At 43.8% G+C, this 20,978-nt stretch overlaps 1 protein-coding gene across 1 annotated transcript; it reads left to right on the forward strand.

The window, feature by feature from the left end:
* Positions 1-11,870: 11,870 nt before the first annotated feature.
* Positions 11,871-18,059, forward strand: AMIGO1 (adhesion molecule with Ig like domain 1). The gene is made up of 2 exons (XM_027856794.1): positions 11,871-12,000; positions 12,765-18,059. Exon 2 carries the CDS (start codon positions 12,810-12,812, stop codon positions 14,292-14,294), a length of 1,485 nt encoding a protein of 494 aa, XP_027712595.1. The 5' UTR covers positions 11,871-12,000; positions 12,765-12,809; the 3' UTR covers positions 14,295-18,059.
* The last annotated feature ends 2,919 nt before the right edge of the window (positions 18,060-20,978 follow it).

Below are 20,978 nucleotides of genomic sequence, written 5' to 3' on the forward strand. Positions count from 1 at the left end.
AAAAAAAGGAAAAGTTAGTCTAGTATGACCTGTTCTTGACAAAGTTGGGCTGGTTCTTTGTAATTGATACTTCCTTCTTTTTTAGATGTTTGTTAACCATCCCTTTAATAATACCTTCTAGAATTTTGCTAGGAACTGAAGTCAAGTTTACTGGCCTGTAATTTGTTGACTCCATTCACATCCCTTTCTGAAAATGGGGACAAAATATCACCATTTTCCAGTCTTATAGATACTGACTCTTCTCTATGATCTTGTAGAAACTACTTACTGTCTTAGAAATAACATCTACCAATTCTTTTAAGTAATTGAGAACGTAGTTTGTCTGTATCTCACAACCTGAACTCACTGAAGGCAGCTAGGTGGCCTTATCTCCAAAACAACATCTCTTCTATTTCTCCCATCCTTGATTCTTATTCCACTATGGTTCCTCCTCTCTAGTTTCTGGATTTCCTCACACAAGTACTATTTGAAGACTGTCATAGAGGAAATTCTTTTACAGAAGAGGACAGGTCTAAATAGCCTCTGAGGTCATTTTTAACTCTTAGATTTTGGAATTCTCTAAATTTATCTTTAGTACCATCTATTCTTTTCCTTTTGAATAAAATATGGCCTTCTATAACCATATTCCAGTCATAAATCTTCAATGAATCTCAGGAATTTCTATAAGGTCAAATTTACATTGTTGTATTTAGCTATCTAGTTGACCTTACTTATAACCCATTCAGTTGTGTATAAACCTCTATGCCTATGGGTTTTACTGCTGGCTCTGTTCTTGATAGTATCCATTGTGAATTACTAATTCTTTCTTCTGATATTCTTTTTCCTATGTTGTACCTGCCACTCTCTGTGGCATCTGGTTTGGCAGATAGAAGGGGAAAATTATTCTTCCTCCCCCTCTCCTTTTGATTTAAAGCCTTCTTGATCAAAATGTCAAGGCTATAAGCAAATATATTTTAGCAGACCTCATTTTGTATATTCATAAACTGCAAAGGGTTCATCAATCCTATATTTTATTCCATGGCCCAGAAATTCAAACCCCATCCTCAGACACCATCCTCTTAACCATTTCCAAAATTATCTTTCGTCTTCAAAAACTCCAATCAGCAGCAGTGAAGAAAATGCTCTCTCTCTCCTTCTAAGATTTTTACTTTTCTTCCCTAAGACTTCATAATCCCTAGTGACGCTTTCTAGGTTCTTGCTGCTTGTATAATTTTACCCATGGGGATTACCAGAAATGAGTAGTGGTCTCTAGGCCTGATAAGTCTTCAAATGCTCTCAGTTTTGTTCTACATTCATGCCCCAAGAATCTGACTCTTCTACTATTCACGTCACATAGACACGTACCTCAGGACCTCTTAGCAGGAAGTTTATCCAATCACTATTTCTCTTCTTCCTTTGACCAGTATTGGATGACCTATGGTCGCACATGTGGATTCACAGGGTCATTTCTCAGAGATAAGAATCTGCCTCAGAAGGATCAGTTGCATCCTCTAGGTTAGTGGTTCTCAAAGTGTGGTCCTCACATCCCTAGTGATCCCCAACACCCCTTCAGGGTGTCCAGGAGGTCAAAACTATTTTCATAATAACACTAAAACATTATTTTCCTATTAAAATATTCTTCCCTTTTCCACCTACCCATATGTGTAACAGGCCAGATTTTCTCCATATATTTCAATAAAACAGCATATTGCAGCTAATTAAACTCAGAAGCAAATATGAGAATCCGGCTATCTTCTATTAAGCCAGACATTAAATAGATTTACAAAAATATGTAAAACAATGTAATTCTAAGGTTTTTTTCCTTAAAAATATACTTTTCATAAAATATTTATGGTAACAGGTAATAGGTTTGTTATGATTTTAAATGAATGAAATATTTTAAAACATAGGTTTTAGTTTCTAATACAACAGATATAATTCATATAAACAAAAGCTCTTTGGGGTTCTTGGTAATTTTTAACATTGTAAAGGAGTCCTGAGACCAAAAAAAATAAGAACCACTGCTCTAAGACATCCCTCCCTATGTCATAGCTCCAACGATCCTCCTTCACCCCTTCCTGAATTCACTAGCACATCTTTCCATCATCAAACTTCGTAACTCAGGTTGATTCCTCTATTCCTTTTCAGATTTTTTCCCCTTTGTTTCCTTCTTAGAGCACTTTGAAGGAATACTTCATTCTCCGTGATAAACCTGAAAAGCAGAGAGGCGTCTGGCAAGCCTTTTTTACCTTCTCCTTTAAGAGGAAGACCAAACTGTCCTTTGTGCATGCATAGCTGTTATTTTACAAAAGAGTTAAAAATTCTACAGGGAAATAAACTCTGTGACGTAAAATGAGTAGTTAAGAACCCAGAATTCAAGAAAGCAGGCTGGGCAAAGGAAGATCAATCAACAACAACAAATCGCTAGTGGGCATATACAAGGTCAGAAAGTCAATGAGAGAAGAAAAGACCGTATATACAAAATATTCATAGTAGGATTCTTTGTGGTAGCAAAAAAACTGAAACAAAGTGGGTGCCCATCCATTGGGAAATAGCTGAAAAAATTATGGTATATGAATATAATGGAATATTATTTCACCATAAGGAACAACAAGTAAGCGAAATTTAGAAGGTCAAAGGAACCCCAAAACCAGAATGGTGTAAACGATAAATATAATACTGTAAGGGAAAATAACACTGAAAGGCAAATGTCCTCAAATTAACTGCAATGAACAATTTCAGTTCTAGAAAACAAAGGATAAAAAGCATATCTTACTCTAGAGGACTCTGGATATCAAATGTTACATATGGTCTCAGATGTGGCTGCACTGTGTTTTGGATTTGCTGAACTGTTTTTTCTTTTTCTTTTTTTTAATCTTTCTTAGAAGGGAAGAGTCACCAAGAAGTACCATGGGACAGTGACTAGAGATTGCCGGACTCAGGGTTAGGAAGACCTTGTATGGGGAGGTTTCACATCCCACCTCTGACACATAGTAGATGTGAGATCCTGGGCAAACACTCAACCTCTTAGTGTCCAAGGAACCCTCTAAGAAATAAGTACAATTGCCAATCTGTGGGGGTAGAGTGACTTTCCTTACCAGGAAGCTCCCTAAACTGATAAAATCATAGGTCCAGCCCACCCACCTCCACTCCCAGAAGAAAAGGAATCCTCACTGTGAAGGGGAGAGGACACATTCAGAAATGTGCATAATGAATATAGAATCAAAAGGCAACAATATAATGTATATGTATATGTATATGTATATGTACGTGTACGTGTATGTGTACGTGTACATGTACATGTACGTATATGTATATGTATATGTATATGTATATGTATATCATAGTTTCATTTTCACAGCATATGTTTGTGTATATCGCCCAGGACTATATCATTAGAAGAGTTAGATGATTAAGCGTAGTTTTCTATTTATTTACCATTTAATTTTGCTCTCCAAACAAAGTATTTTATTTCACATTCTTCTACATTATGATCTTCCTTTTGGGATTTTAGCCACTTTATCATTAAATCCATTAATTAGAAGTAGAAAACTTCTAAATGTAAATATATATATGTGTGTGTATGTGTGTTTATAAATACATACATAGCTAATCTTCACTTCCCATAATCAATCTTGCTTTACATTTGAATAGCACTTTACAGTTTTCAGCAAATTTTTATATATGTTCTTCATAACAATTCTGTAAGGTAGGCAAAAAAGTTAGTATTATACCCATTATATAAATGAGGAAACTGAGGCTTATTCCATTTATTCTCACAGTAACTTTCGTAGGTTCAAATGGTGACCAAGTAACACCAACAGAAATAGCATGCGGGTCTCCTCCCTACTATGACACTGATCTTTCTAAAACCCAATGTCTTGGTTATCTCAGTTGGCCACACCAAGAGTCCCTCCTGAGGATGTATTTATAGAAATGTGTTTTGACCAGAGCACCCAGTCACAGAGGCTTCAGGTTAACCACAAGTTGATAGTAAGAAAGAAAACCTCTAGGAAGGGTAGTGTAGCATTCTGAAACATGAATCCATTTGTCATTGTCCTGTACTCCAAAAACAAAACTGATGACAATTTAATGCCAAATTATTTTTAATTCTGTATCGATCTGACTGAAGGCCTCACTTTACCCCAAATCCGGCTTTTATAAACCTAAATATATAAAAGGAAGCTAAACTCTGTAAGCACCTGTAACAGCCAGCTCTAATCCTAGAGAACAGATACAACATGCCTTCTTCCTCTTGGCCAAAAATGAAGGCGGAAGGGAGCCCTAGAGAGGCAAAATGTTGCATATATTGTTCGATGCAGTCATCAAATCAGTCACTTTTGCTTGTTTTTCTTTTCTTTTCTTTTTTTTGGGTTTGGGGGGAGGGGAAGAGGTGGATGGGGGGAGCATATTACTATTTCCAGAAATGGATGTTATATTAAAACAAAAGGTATCAATAAAACATTTTAAATAAAAATGAATGAAAATCATTTATAAAATGCTTACTATGTATCTATCAAATACTATGCTAAGGATGCAAATACAAATTTATAGCAGTAGTAAGAACTAGTGTTTATAAGGTACTTCAAGGTTTGCAAAGCACTGAATATGTTATCTTATTTGATCCTCAGCACAAGACTATGAAGTAGGTGTGATTATTATTCCCATTTTGCAGAGGGGAAAAGAGAGGCTTGTACTGAGAATGACACTGTTAATAAGTGTCTGAGGCAGAATTCAAACTCTGGTCTTCTTGATTCCAAGACCCCTGAACTATCAACTGTGCCAGCTCACTGTAAGACTGTTCCTGCGTGGAGGAGACAACAAGAAAATGGCAGCCAGGGAAGAGGGTTATGGTCTGGGAAGCCACAAAGACATGAAAGGGAACAATAGGGAAGTCCACAGACATGCCCTTTCTAGAAGCAATGGTAGTGTTGAACTGGTTACAGTTCTCAGAACAAGAGGTAGAAAAGAATGGAAGAGAGTATAGTAATTTTAATTCAAGATGCCAAATAAAGAGAGTAAAGAGAGTGAATCAATTCCTAATCAAATGTAAAAGAACGTAATGAGAGGAAGGGATTTCTATTTCTTCCTCCTCCCATCAATAATCATATCTTGCAGCAGAAGCACATGGCCACAGACAACACGTACCTGCTATTCAGGCTGGAAGCAGAATTCAAGGACATTGCCTTCTGTGTAGAGGAAAAAGTCTGAATTCTCTGAACAGTATGATCCCTGCAGGCAGAAAGGAGATTTCCAAGGCCAGCTACACAGTGGAGAAAGCCAGGATCCTGCTCTAGGAAAAGCAGATCTCACGACTGAGACTCTGAAGGAACTAGGAAGACTTTCCACTGGTCCCAGGGTAAGAGTTCCAATTCTTTCGGAAAGAGTCCAGAAATTCCCTAGACAAGGGTTTCATTTGAGCCAGAAGCTGAAGGCAATCAGAGACTACAGTCAATCAGTAAAGCAATAGGCTTTGAAAAGAGCAAGTTCAGTAAGACCAACTGAACAAAATACCTAGCCAAGATATTTAGCTCAGTAGCTGCCGTGTAATGAGAGTGAGAGAACAGTTCCCCTTCCCCACCCCTCCAGGGAGAGGCTCAAATGGTCGTGACAAGACCTGTAGACGGAAAAAAAAAAAGCAAAACATTGTTATTTTAATTGAAATAAATGTTACCTCCATCCCCATTCCCCCCCCCAAAAAAAACAACCATTCACAGCAAATATTTTTAAATGGTAATTCTGTAGGATTATTTTTTCAGTGTATATATAATTATTTAATTAAAAAAGACCTTATTTATCATTTGGGCAGTTGGAAGGATTACACAGAAAGGGGACATGGGTGTGAGTTGACTGTGATGGGATGATATCTAAAAAAATAAAATTAAGAGGTGAGAAAAGGACTATGATAAGGGGGAAAGGAGAGGTAGAATGGGGGAAATTATCTCATATAGAAGAGGCAAGAAAGAGTTTTTACAATGGAAGGGAAGATGGCGGGGGTAGAGGACGACATTTGAACCTTACTCTCAATGGAAGTGGCATAAACAGGAAATAAGATACTCACTGAATTGGGTATAGAAATCTATCTTACCCTACAGAGCAATAGGAGGGGAAGGGGACAAGGGAAGTGGACAGGGCTAGGTAGAAGGGCAGATTGGGGGAGGCAATGGTCAGAAGCAAAATACTGTTGAGAAGGTAGGGTGAAAAGAGACAGAAGGATAAAAGGGGTGGGGAGAAGGGGGTGAAGAATAGAATTGGAGGGAAAGTAATCGTAACTGTGAAAAAACTTTACAGTAAGTTTATCTGATAAGGGCCCCATTTCTCAAAAATATAGGGAATTGCATCAAATTTATAAAGAAAGAAATCATTCCCCAACTGAAAATGATCAAAGGATATGAAAAGGCAGTTTTCAGAAGAAGAAATCAAAACTCTTTATAGTCACATGAAAAAATGCTCTAAATCACTTTTGATTAGAGAAATGCAAATTAAAACAAACTATGAGGTACCACTTCAAACCTATCAGATGGGCTAATATGACAGAAAAGGAAAATGACAAATGTTGGAGGGGACGTGGGAAAATCGGGACACTAATGCCTTGCTGATGGAGTTGTGAACTGATCTAACCATTCTGGAGAGCAATTTGGAACTATGCCCAAAAAGCTATAAAACTGCATAACCTTTGACCCAGCAATACCACTATTAGGTCTGTATCCCAAAGAGATTAAAAAAAATTTTAAAGGAAAAGGACCTACATGTACAAAAATATTTATAGCAGCCCTTTTTCTGGTGGCAAAGAACTGGAAATTGAGGGTATGCTCATCAATTGGGGAATGGTTGAACAAGTTTTGGTATATGATTGTGATGGAATACTACTGTGCTATCAGAAATGATGAACAGAAAAACCTGGAAGGACTCACATGAACTGATACAAAGTGAAATGAGTAGAACCAGGAGAACGTTGTACACCGTAACAGCAATATTGTATGATAATCAACTTCGAATTAGTTAGCTATTCTCAGCAATGCAAAGAACCAAGATAATACTGAAGAATTTCTGATGAAAAATACTTTCTACCTCCAGAGAAAGAACTGATGGAGTTTGAATACAGATTGAAACATACTTTTTTACTTTCTTTATTTTTCTGAGATTTTTGTTTGTTTTTTGGTCTGCATTTTCTTTCACAACATGACTAATATGGAAATATGTTTTGCATGACTGCATATGTATAACCTATATCAAATTGCTTGCCTTTTTAATGGGGGTGGGGAGAGAGAGAAATTGGAACTTCAAAATTAAAAAAAGAATGTTAAAAATTGTTTTTATATGTAATTGTAAAAAATAAATATTTCAAAAGAAAAAAGATCTCATTTTAGGAGGTACCCTACATTTGGGTCAATATGGCAGGTCTACAAATGGAGGCCAGATGTTCTTAAAATGTTTATGAATTTGCCAGGAGGATTGAACATCCTTAAATTGACAACATGTCCCAAACTGGAGTATCTGGCTTTAGAGTAAAGAAGGTGGCTCTTGAGATTTATAAAAACAACTAGGATTTATTCTGAGAGTCAGTGTGATATAATGGAGGGGGCACTGAATTAGGAATCATGAGCCCTGGGTTCTAACCCTGTCACTTCCACTTACTAGCTGTTCAACCAAGAGTAAGTCATTTATCCCCCTGGGCTTCAGTTTCCTTATCTGTAAAACAAGGATAATAACGCCTGTAATACTTAGCTTACTGGCTTGTTTTAACAAATAAATCAGAGAGTAGACCCTAAAGCACTCCATAAATGCCAGTTAGTATATTCAACCCCAGTAATATTCAACCTCAGAGGGCCAAAGAGAACTATAGGCACACTCCTCAGCCCATTCCCATGACTCTTTCCTTTTGGACTCCTCTGTTCTATGGTTTGGGCAGGTCACGGAGAATTCAGGGGCTGGCTTCAGGTTGGAGGTGAAGGAAAAAGGTTATCAAGTCAGAAAAGGAAAGCCTTTGAATCCTAGAAAGGGAAGAGACTGACACCTGGTCATCGTGAGGGACGAGTTACAAGATGAAAAGATCAGTGGAACAACTGAAGAGCAGCTGCAGAAATTCTCTAATTTAGATACCTGAGAAACAAGATAAGAGACTAAAACAGGGATGAGGTCATGGGAACCAGAGCTGGGAGGAGCCCTATGGATCCCTTAGTCCAATGGCTTTGTTTTACGGAAGAAGAAACAGAGATCTAGATCGGTTAACTTACTCAAGGAGTCACAGAAGATGATGATGATGATGATGATAGCTAACATTTATAAAGCACTTACTATGTGCCAGGCTCTGTGCTAAGTACTTTACAATTATCATCTCATTTGATCCTCACGACAATCTTGGGAGGTAGGTGCTATTGTTACCCCCATTTTACAAATGGGGAAACTGAGGCAAACGGGGATTTAAAGTGACTTGCCCAGGGTTATACAACTATTAACAGATCTGAACTCAAATCTTCCTGACTCTAGGCTCAGCACATGACCCAGCAGCAGTTGAACACAAAGGCTTCTGACTCCAAATTCAGTGCCATTGCCACTTAAGACTACATTAGAAGAGGGAAAAGAACTGTAGCCTCCTGTATCCCTAACCCCACCCCTTCAGCCAAACTCTTCTCGGAAGCCTTCCTCCAGGCTACTAACCTTATTTATGTAAAGGAGATAATCAGGGGAGCCACCAAGATCTGCTAGAATGTGACTTCTGGGGGCTATCTCTTGAAGCATGTATGGGGAATGGCCCTTTGCTGAGTCCTCTGCTGGCAGGTATTTTGCTAAAAAAAAATACATATATATATATATATACATACACACACACACACATATATGTATGTATGTATGTATATTGGGGGGAGGGGATGTAGGGAGAAAAAATAAATGTTTATTAATTGAAACTTTTTTCTATTTTTTTAATTTAATTTTTTGTTATACTTTAAGTTCCCAACTGTCTCCTTCCCTCCCCACCCCAAACCAAGGAAGCCACCACTTGAGACAGTCAGACAGACAGACAGACAGACAGATAGATAGATAGATAGATAGATAGATCGATAGATAGATAGATAGACAGACAGATAGATAAAACCATACTATGCATACTTCTATTTACCAGTTCTTTCCCTGGAGGTGTACAGCATCTTCCTTCACAGGTCCTTCATAGCTGATTTGAGTATTTATAATATTTAGAATAACTTAGCTGTTCACAGTTATCCTTTAAACAACATTGCTATTACTGTATACAATGTTTTCTTGGTTCTGCTCATTTCATTCTTGATTATGTCACGCAAGTCTTCCCATGTTTTTCTAAAATCAACCTGCTCTTCATTTCTTAAAGCATAGTAGCAGTCTATCACAATCATACACCACTACTTGTTTATCCATTCCTCAATTGATAGGCATCCCCTCAGTTTCTAGTTCTTTGCCACCACAAAGAGAGCTGCTATAAATATTTTAGAACATATTTGTTCTTTTCCTTTTTCTCTGATCACCTTGGGAAACAGACCTAATAGTATTGCTGGGTCAAAGGGTATACACGGTTTTATAACTCTTTGGCCACAATTCCAGATTGCTCTCCAAAATGACTGGATGAGTTCAGTTCCACCAACAGTGTATTGGCATACCAATTTTTCCACATCCCCTTCAACATTTGTCATTTTTCCCTTTTATTATTTTAGCCAATCTGATAAGTGTGAGATGATATCTCAAAATTATTTTCATTTGCATTTCTCTAATCAATGGTGCTTTAGAGCATTTTTTCATATGACTATTGATAGCTTTGATTTCTTTATCAAAAAACTGCCTGTTCATATCCTTTGACCATTTATCAACTGGGGAATGACACACATTCTTATAAATTTGATAGAATTTTCAATATATTTATCTGAGAAATTGTCCATAAACTTTCCCCCCAAATTTTCTGCTTTCCTTCTGATCTTGGCTATGTTTGTTTTATTTGTACAAAACCTTTTTAATTTAATGTAATTGCAATAATCCATTTTACACCTCACACTGCTCTCTATCTCTTGTTCATTTGTAAATTGTTTTCCTATCCATAAGTCTGATAGGTAATATGTCCCCTGTTCTTCTAACTTACTTATGATGTCTCACTTTATATCTAGGACACGTATCCATTTTGACCTTATCTTGGCAAATGGTGTAAGTAGGCTCAAAAGGAGAAACAACTTCTGTTCTCACTCTCTTCCATTCTTTCGTGTTCACTGGGGCTTTGCCACTTCCCACTCACATTTTAGTTGAGTGGACACAGGAGACCTCACTCTCTCTGCCCTCCCTAGCAGCAGCCACGGTGGCTACATCTGCAGGTGCAGATGCTTACCCGGGTAAGCTCCAGACTGGATTTCAAGTCCGTAATTTTCTATAAGACAGTTTCAACCCCAGGAATACCATGCCTTCCCTGGGATAAGCGCATGACCGGCACAGGGGTGAATCGTGGTTCGATGTTTGTCGGCTGGAGGGCAGGGCAATGAACGCCTTCCCAAAGCCACAGAACTTTCCAATTGACTTCGTTTTGTTTATGGTAGAGAAAACATATAGCTGTTCTATGTTGTTCAGTTGTGTTCAACTCTTCATGACCGCATTTGGAGTTGTCTTGGCAAAGATACTGAAGTGGTTTGTCATTTCCTTCTCCAGCTCATTTTATAGATAAGAAAATTGAGGAAAATAAGTGAAGTGACTTGCCCAAGGTCACCCAGCTAGTAAGTGTCTGAGGACAGATCTGAATTCAGAAAGATGAGTCTTCCCTACTGCAGGCCGGGCAGTCTATCTACTGTGCCACCTAGCTGCCCCACAAAATAAATACAAGGTAATTTGGAGGAGGGGCTAAGGCATCAGGAAATGCTTTGTGGGCTGAATCTCGGAAGAAATTAGAGATTTTAAGGGAGCAGTGAGGGGGACAGGGCATGCTGGGAATGAGATGGGAGCTCATGCAATCTTGCCAGAGTCTGGGTGACCCCCGGCAAGTCATTCACCTCTCCGGGGCAGAGACTGAATGGAGACAGGATGAGGGAGAGACCGAGAGGAAGACAAAAGACATAGAGACAAGCAGAGATGAAGACAGAGAGACAGGACGGCCAAGTTGAGGCCCTCTTCACACTTTGGCTGAGGACTAGCCAGTCCCTGGGTGCTTGCATGTATATGTTCGTATGTCTGTGTGCGCATGTGCGCACGCCCGACCGCAAGCACAGCCCCAGCCCCCCCCTCCGCGGGTCACGCCGAGACGCGCATGCGCCCTCGGCACGCGCCCTCGCCGCCCGGGGCTCTGCCCGCAGCCCGGGGAGCAGCGGAGACACAAACACTCGCACGTGCGCCCCCGCCCCTCCCCGCGCACGCGCCCCGGGCCTCGGCGCGCGCCCTCCCCCCCTCCCGGCTTGCCAGGATCCAGTGCCTCCTGCGGCTCTGCCGGGCCCCGCGGCAAACCCGGCCAGAGGAGAAGGCGGCGGCGGCGGCGGCGGCTGCGTCTGCGGGCTCCCCGCGAGCGGCAGCTGTGACAGAGACAGTGACAGAGGCGGCGGCGGCGACGGCAACTGCAGCAGCGGCAGCGGCGCGGGTGAGGAGGCGGCTGCAGAGAGCGGGCGGGGGGTGGGGGGCGATGTCGCCGGCCCCGGCCCCGATCCCCGGCCCCGGAGGACCACGGGCTCCCGCACAGGCCGGCCTCTGAGGCGCGCGCAGGACCGGCGGGAGCCGAGCCCTCCGGTCCGCCCCGGGCCCAGTGCTCCCCCATCCCCGCCCAGCAGGTGCGGCGGCGAGGCTGACCAGGCGGAGGAGATGGTGACCGTTCCGGGGGGCGGGCCCGGGCAGCCGCTGTGACCCCGCCCGGTCCTGGGATCCCCGCCCCCTCCCGCTCCGATCAGACAGCCCAGGGACCACGACCACCCCCGCTCCGAGCAGACGGCCCCAGGACCCCCACCTCCGAGCAAACAGCCCCGGGACCACCGCCGCCCCGCAGCAGACACACCTGGGACCCTGCCTCCCGCCTCTGACCAAACAGCCCTGGTATGCCCCCATCTTAGCACACAACTCTGAGACCACCCCCACCCTGAGCCAACAGCCCTAGGATAACGGCCCCTTCCCCAAAGCCCTTGATCAGAAAGCCCGGGGACACTTGCCCCCAGTCACTGGTCAAACGGATCCTCCCAATCCTGCAAACAGCCCCTGTAACCTTTGTCCCCAAAACCCTGAACAGACAGCCCTGGCATTCCCCTCCGTGGACAACCCCCCCCCCCAGGACCTTGAACAAGTAACCCTGTGACAATCCCCTCCCCCAGACCCTGGCCAGTCAGCCCCTGTGTCTGTTCCTCCCTACTCCTCACCTCCAGACCCTGGCCACAGTCCTATAACCCCCACCTCAAGCACACTGGAGAGCTCCTGTGAACCTCCCACAAATCTGATCTAATTAGAAAGTGGCTGTGTCAAACCACCAGACCCTGAAGAGATAGTCCCCAGATTCCCTGGACAAAATTGTAAAACCTCCCTGTGCCTACCTGTTTGTCCCCCTACCCCCTCTCTCACAAGGAGGCATCCACCCAGACCAGGAAGCCTCTGTCTTTTCTCACTCACTCTGCTTAGAGAACTTTCATTCCCCTTATCTAGATAGTACCTGGTAATTTGACCCGAGTGACCTCTCTCACATCAATCCATTCATTCTCTCTCTATATGCCCTGATGACTAGACTTCAGCAAATATGTTCCTAGTGATAATGACCCCCATTCTCTTAATCCTTTTCCCATTAGAACATTTCCAGTTACTCTTTCCTCTAGGCCTCCCACTGTGATATTCCAACCCCCCCCCCCACCAGTGACACTATGCAACACCAGAGTGGTTGCCGAGGCATCTGGCTCCTGCCCCTGTCCCTGTTCCTGTCTAGCCTCGGGGTCGCCAGAACCGGGCGCTCCCTTCTCAGCTGTCCTGCAGCCTGCCTCTGTGCCAGCAACATCCTCAGCTGCACCAAACGAGGGTTGGCGAATGTTCCACAGTCTCTACCCCGCTACACGGCACAACTGGATCTTAGCCACAACAACTTGACCCACCTTCGGGCACAATGGACCTCCATCCGCCTGACCCATCTTCACTCCTTGTTCCTCAGCCATAACTACTTACACTTCATCTCCACGGAGGCGTTCTCCCCAGTGCCCAAGCTGCGCTACCTGGACCTCTCCTCCAATCATTTGCGGACACTGGATGAGTTCCTGTTCAGTGAACTTCAGGAGCTGGAGGTATTGTTATTGTACAACAACCGAATTATGGAGGTGGACAGAAGCGCCTTTGATGATATGGTCCACCTACAGAAACTCTACCTGAGCCAGAACCAGATTGCTCGATTTCCTGTAGAACTGGTCAAGGATAGATCCAAGCTGCCCCAACTGACCCTCCTGGATCTGTCTTCTAATAAACTAAAGCTGTTACCCACATCTGATCTGCAAGACCTGCCAGCCTGGATGAAAAATGGACTGTATCTGCATAACAACTCCCTCACCTGTGACTGTGAGATATATAAGCTCTTCACACACTGGCAATATCGTCAGCTGAGCTCAGTGATGGACTTTCAGGAGGATTTGTACTGTATACATTCCAAGAAGACACTCAGTATCTTCAACATGAGCAGCACCCTGAACTGCAGTGAGTTCAAGGAGTGTGCATTTGAAGCCTACCTGGGTGAAACCTTGATCATTAGCTGTGACACCAAGCAGCAGGGGATGACGAAGGAATGGGTAACACCAAACAATGAAAGAGTACTGAATGAGGTGGGCAATGGCACAATAATGATGTTGGGAGATGGTAGTCTTCAGTTACGGCAAATTCGGGTTGAGGACCAGGGCTTGTACACCTGTTATGCGGTAGGGGAGGTGTTCAATGAAACATTGTCTGTGGAGGTGAAGGTCCACAACTTCACCCAGCATGGACCTCATGACACTCTCAATACAGCCTATACCACGCTGGTGGGCTGTATCCTCAGCGTGGTTCTGGTCCTGATCTATCTGTACCTCACCCCATGCCGCTGCTGGTGCCGTGCTGGGGAGAGACCCGCAAGCCATCAGGGAGATAGCCTCAGCTCTTCCATGCTGAGCACTACCCCAAACCATGATCCAATGGCTGGTAGTGGTGGCAAGGACAGTGGCTTTGACCGTCGAGTGGCCTTCCTGGAACCTACAGGCCCTGGGCAGGGCCAAAATGGCAAACTAAAGCCTGGCAACACCCTCCCTGTACCTGAGGGGGCCAAGGGCCAGAGGAAAATGTCTGATCCAGAATCAGTCAGCTCAGTCTTCTCTGATACACCCATTGTGGTGTGACTAGGGTGGGGTTGACGGGAAGATCCCTGGGAAAAAGGTAATGGTAACTTCCAAAGGATGTAAGGGGAAAGAGGGCTGCCTGAGGGTGTTGGTTTCCCCTGTCCTCATGGGAATTGTGCACAGATGCAACAGCAGGCAAGAAGCCCCACCTCCATCCCTGGGTGTAGAAGATTTTCATATATGGATCTGTAACTCTCAGGCAAATGCTGCACCCCTATCCAAAGCTCTAGCAAGTTCAGCTGATGATGAGGGAACTTGTCTAAGACAGGTGGGTCTAGTGGGAAATAGATTCTGTAAGCTTTTACTATGTCATCTATGGCCCCATAAGAGAGTGGTCATTATCCAAGCATTTGAAAGAAAAATGGGATTTTCTTTATGTCTCCTTCCACCCTCTACCCAGGGATTTGGGGTGGGACTTGAATGGGCACAGACTTGGGCAGTTAGCCTAATTCTAGTAGTTTCAGCTGCAGGTATATCATCTTTGGTTGACATAGACAGGGGAATTGAAAACCTTAAGGAACAGGGTAGGAACCAGAAAAAGACCCCTGAATCAAGAATGACCCCCAAAGCTGTTCTCAAACTTGTCCACCTTCCTCTTTCCCAAGAAGAATTAAGTAATTGACTGAATCACAGAAGCAAATAACTAGCATGGTCCTGTGGCAAACTAGGGACCCCTTGTAACCAATATAAGCTTATAGAGGGTAGCAATATAATGAGTGTGACATTGGGGGATTATCCATTGGTGCAAAGTGCTGGCTAGTATCAACTAGGCTATTTGGGTCACACAGCTTAAGAGAACACCTCAAAAACCTACTCCAGGTGTGAACAATAGGGATTCTGACTCCCTGGTCTCTTCTCTGCTGTGCATTTGTACTCCAGAGTCTACTGATTTCACCACCTCAGGCAGGGCCTTTCCAGGTGCCTACCACAGGCATGGTGTATAAGATGATTGGGGTGGGTGGTGGAGGTTGGGAGTGGGAGGATGTGAAGGAAACTGCCTATTATAAAGATGAGGCTAAATTAGCCTCCATTTTGTAAAACCTTGTTTGGCTTATCTAGTTTTCTTCCCTTGCTATCCCTTCAGCAGCCTTTCCAACAAGCTTGGGTGAGAGATGAGCTTTCTGTTTGTACAGTGCAGTGGGGGAAAGAAGCCAAGAGGGCCTAAGATCCTCATGAGTAGATGGGTGTTTGGGTGAAGGGAGAGGTAATCACTGTGAAGCATCCTCGAATTGCAAGGTTTCCTTCTCAGGTCTCAGTTAACTGGCTCTAAATATTGGGGGCAGTGATCTTCACTCATAGTTGTCACTGCTGCAAGGCTAGAGTAAGGAATTTAACTGTGCGCAAGGCTTGAGAGGAATTGCCTGTCCCAGAATGGACGGTCTGGGGTATGTATGTGCTTAAAGCCCTATACTTGCCTCAATTTGCAAGCAATCCTACCGTAGGTCTGATAAGTTGAATAAAACCTAAATGGGAAGCTCATGCTGCCACCTTTGCCCTTAGCACGTAAGCCTCCCCACACCTGAAGTCTGAACAATGGTTGAACTTCCTGACCGGCCATGGATCTGAGGGTGTATGATTGGAGACTAGCTTGGGAATAGAGAAGATGGCTGTCCACTCCAGCTCCTCCCTCAGACTCTACATATACTAGTCTTTTCAGCAGCATTTAAGTGGACCACAGTCCAGCAAGGTTATTCTGAGCATCTGAGGTAGAGCTACATGAAGGTTGGAGACGAGGAAGAATAGACGTATTTTCCTCTACATTTTTCAGTCTGCTTCTTCCCCTACCAGTGCAGGCCCTGTTTTCTCCCCAGTTGGTTCTCAGACTAGGGAAGCTCTCTCTGCATTTGAACTGCTTTCTGGGCCCCAGTAGGAGGCATTCCTAACTTGGCATCTCCTGGGGGAATCATAGGATCAGAGATTCAGATCTGAAAGGAACCTTAGAGGTCGTCTAGTACAACCTCCCTCATTTTACAGTTGGAAGCAAGCCTCAGGAGGTTCAGTGACTTGTACAGGGTCACTCATAGAAGGTGAAAGTTGACTATTACTTGCACAAGGGTCTACTTCCCTCTGCGTAATAAGATTAGGGTAGGGGACTAGTACTTGAGATGCTGCCCCCATCCATCCTTGGGCTCTTCTGACTGCTTTCCACCTCTTAGCAGTTTATACAGTAGAGAGATGCAGCATTTCCCTCAGTTACTTACAACTTATAGGTACGCATGCACACCAGCATTTTGGCATTGACCTAGACAGTGTCTCCTTTGATTTCCAGTACCCACAGAGTTATCCCCACATTCACACAGCTTTAAAAATATAATGTATTCTAGCAGAGGCATCTGCAATATCCCTTCAGTATAAAACCACTTGGACTTTCCCCTCCCTGAAGTTTCTGGAGTTTCTCCCCTTTTCTGAGAGGCATTGAAGCACAGTGGGTAGAGACCTGAACTTGGAATTTGAATCAGACACTAACTGTACAATCTTGGGGTTTACTCAACTTTTCTGTCTTTCCTCATCTGTAAATTGGGGATAACACCTACCTCACAGGGTTGTTGTGAGGATCAAATGAGATAATATATGTGTAAAGTGCTTTGCAAACCTTAAAGCACTATATAAGTGTGAGCTAGTAGTATTATTCTATGATCACTGCACCCCTGTGACTTTCCTACACTTGCTGGTGTTTTGAGAATGCTTTTGAGAGAAGGGAGAGTTAGAAGCTGTAGCTGAGCCCTCAGGTCCTTGGAAATTTCACTTTGATCTAAGGTATCTTTAGGCAGTAGCCATGAGATTCCAAAATGGTATTTCTCTTGGAAGTTTGTTGGCCAAGGCTCAGAGCATGAGGGAGAGACAGAGATGGATGGAGGACAGGAGAGCAGGCCCCTACTATACTGCCTCTTCTTAGCCAAATGCCATGTAAGACTGAGGATCCTTATCATAAGCTAAGGATAGGAGGAAAGAGTGTAAAAATAGAATTTCTTGTAAATGGTTGTCTTCCCAAGGCCTTAAGGGACGTTTCTTTCCTAGAGATAAGAACTTGGAATCCATTCTCAGATTTATCAGGGAACCTGGGCAAGTCTAACTTTTTGAGGCTGAACTCTGAGGTTCTGAGAACCTCAGAAAGATAGTGAAATGAAATGGTTTATGGGAGCGGAGCGTTCCCAGTGACTTGGGCCTCTGGCCCCTATTTGTTTCTCCAAGACTTGCTAACGAATAGATGTACTTCGGATTAGCAGGCCCTACCCTGATTCCTGCTGATAGACCCCCAAATGGCTTCTTGCCTAGGGAACTGAGTACTTACCATTATGGGGTTTGTTCACTGGTGCCCTATGAAGAAAAGCATCAGGGCATTGGTAGAAAGAGGGCTGAAGGGACTGCCTACAAGACGAAAAAATCTTGGAAGCAGGTGTCCTTGTGGACTGATTATGACACGGCTGCACAATCTGTGTTTATGTGTAATCTTTTTTTTCTTTACTTGTATTTGTGGGGTTCTCAGAAAGGAACTGAGAAAGAAGAGCTATCCCCACCCTGCCCAGGCAGGTAGCTGAAAGCATATTGAATCTGACTTTGTGTGTGTTCCTGTCCCTCCCCTCCCCCACCAGCCCTTGTTCCCTTGCTGGCAAAGCAAATGGGGCCCTTTGTGTCCAGGTTCCCTCTCCTCCCACTTGTGTACATCCAGGCTGGCAGACCCCGAAGCCTCCTGACTCCACCATCTGTCTGAGCCTCTGCTCTGAAGAATAGACAGTGATCATTAAACCAGGCATGAGTCTGTTCTGTGTTGGTTTGTGACTGATTTATTTCTGTAGTAGCTATGTCAGCTGTGAGTAGGGCCCACTGTTCCCCAAGGGAATATGAAATATGGGGAAAAGAGGGGTTGTTGATACTAGGGCAGGATACAGATCTTGGGCATGAACATGGGCTCTAATAAATAACAAATTCTGGCAACTGAGAATTTAATAACTCAGAAACTTAGAGACAGCCGTGTTTTTCCAAGCACTGAAGTTAGCAGACCTGCTTCAGTGGCCCACATCACTGCTCTGCTCTCTAGTCAGCCTGCTGACAGCCCACGCTGCACCTGTCTTCAAGGCTGGCTGTATTCTGTTGCAGTTCTAGTCTGGGCCCTGAAGTCACTGGCTCAGGCAGCATGCCTAATTGTGTTATTCATTAGCTACTATGAAAAATGTTTGGATTGCGCTAAATAATGCCAGGTTGTTGGGAACCAAACTCACTTTCAAAAACTTGTACTTTACATTACCTTAGACCATAGAACTTCCATTGGATAGCCTCATAATATGTGCTGGGCATTGCCTGGGACAGTTACAACCCTCACCTTATTTAGCACTTGTATTCTGCTAGAAACCAGAATAGATTTCCCCAAGCTGAACTTAACACATTTTCTGGATTCTCATAGCTGTATGTCCTTCTTAAAGGAGAAGGTACCACAACAGGATAGAAGGGAGACAGTATGAGGAATAAGTTAGGAAGTCTGAATAATTTTAGTAATGGATTTAGTAATTAACAGTATCGTTTTTTTAGGAAGCCCTTTCAGCCAAGGGACCATGGCATCCAAAGGCTGAGAGTAGGGGTGAGGTCAAAGGAGAGTCTGGATCTGTCTTAGCTTAAACAAAACCCTCTGTCCCTGAGCATTTTGGTGCTCTTCTCTCCGTAGCCCTGAGGGAGGTAGAGCACTGGCTCTTGGTCTTTGCCCATAAACAGTTTCTCAGATCCTGGCTGGCATTTCTCATCCTGCTTATTAGATACAGTGCTGCTTTCTCTTTGGCTTCTGTTCTTCTTTAGCACTGCTGGGGATCCATACAACAGCTGCCTCATCTCAGAATGGAGAAAGATAAGGGAAGAGTCCTAGGAGTCTCCCAGCCAGAAATCTGCTCTCCTCGCTCCCCAGCCTGATCTATGAACTCCTCCTTTCCTCTTTGCAACTGCAGGCCTTTTATTGCTTATCTTGTTTCCCAGGAAACCAATAGGCCAGCCTCTCTCCTCCCACCCACAATGTAGAAAAGGCTTAGGCACCAGCAGCAGGACTGGCAGCTTCTGCCACGGCGAGCTGGTAAGCCTGCGCTGAACTCTCCCTCTCCAGGGTCCTGAGAGGAAAGCTAAATCATCTGCCAGAGTCAAGCGTCTTCATCGTTCCTCTGTCAGATGAAAAAGGTCAAGTGCTTGAGACACGATGAAGACCCCAGCTCACCCCCACAGCCTTTCAGCCTTTCAGCCTTGTTCTGACACAGTTGTTGCCTTTGGAACAGAGACCAGTGAAGCCTTGGCCTAAACGGAATTGCCTGTTCAACAAACAAGCCAGTGTTGAACCTGGAAATTCTAAAAGTGATTAATTCCAATCCAACAAGCTTTTATTAAGGGCTTGCTATGGATAAGGCGTAGTGCTAGGAATTTGGCAATAAAATGGATGGAGTCCCTGCCCTAAAGAAGCTTACATCACACTGAGGGGATGGAACAGACCCAACATTGACATAGATGGGAAGAGTCACCACTGCCCAAAATGGATGTGGGGCATCTAGCAGATGTCAAGAGTGTTTTATGCCACATCTCCCTCTGCCCCACCACTGTTCCCCTGAAGGTGTCGATCCAATGGCCAGTGAGCTTGGGTGTGCAGCCTAATCATGCTCAACTGTGGCCCTCATTGCTAGGTTAGCTTTGGAACCTGTTTTGTGTCTAAGCACTCACCTTTATTTAATGAAAGCAATAATTAGATTCCTTGATTCAGCAAGGTACACTAAAGTAGGTGGCATCCAAAGGGGGCGGGCTACTTGGCTCCAGGAAATTCTGACAATGAGCCAAATAGGATAGAATAGAATCCTGGTCTCTAGTCCTTGAGATGGATTTGGGGTCTACCTGAACCATTCCAAGGGCTCGGGGCTCTCAGGGCAGAGGTTTGCACTGCCTACTCTCCAAGCTCTGCCCTCTGGCTTGGTCCCACTCTCTAAAAGTAGCCCAGCCTCCATTGGCTGTCTAAATCAAACCAGCCTCCAGCATAGGCTCTGGTGACAACATTAGCCCATTCAGCTGAATACCAGCTCATGTCTTCATGCCCCATGCTGGCAAGGAGTGCACTGCCCCAAATGCCCAACTAGAATTTCATTCCTGGATCCTAGGACAGAGAGAAACAATTAGGATGAAAAATGAATACTCAGGTCTCTGTGCTGCTGTATGGCTCCTGCCCCTCTGCTTCTACCCCTGGCAGAGTACTGGCTATTCTCAGACAAATTGAATGGAAATTATTCTTTCCCTAATGCAAATGGAACTGCTTTCATGGCTTTTTTTTTTTCTTTTAATTTCAATAGAATGCTTTAGGGAAGAGTGGGATTGTGATCCCAGTTCCAACAGCCTGAGGCTGGCAAAATGAAACAACCCAACAAAGAAGCCTTAGATCCCTGGATAGAAAAGGCCCAACCTGCAAAGGGTGATGAGGGAGACCTTCAGGAGATGCCCATCATCACAGTAAACACATCATGAGCACCTACTGGGTGTAGAGCACAACAGAAAGACGAGAAAGATAAAATACCAACGCTTTACATATGTGTAGTGCTTTATACATTTTAAAGTGCTTTCATATCTGTTACAGCAGCTTAGAGTCATACAGCATTTACAATTACAAAGCACTTTCCCAACCATTACCTGATTTGATCCTCACAACCACCCTATGAGGTAGGTAGTACAAGA

The sequence above is a fragment of the Vombatus ursinus genome, unplaced genomic scaffold (genome assembly GCF_900497805.2).
Source record: "Vombatus ursinus unplaced genomic scaffold, bare-nosed wombat genome assembly UNPS02011613.1, whole genome shotgun sequence".
Lineage (NCBI taxonomy): Eukaryota > Metazoa > Chordata > Mammalia > Diprotodontia > Vombatidae > Vombatus > Vombatus ursinus.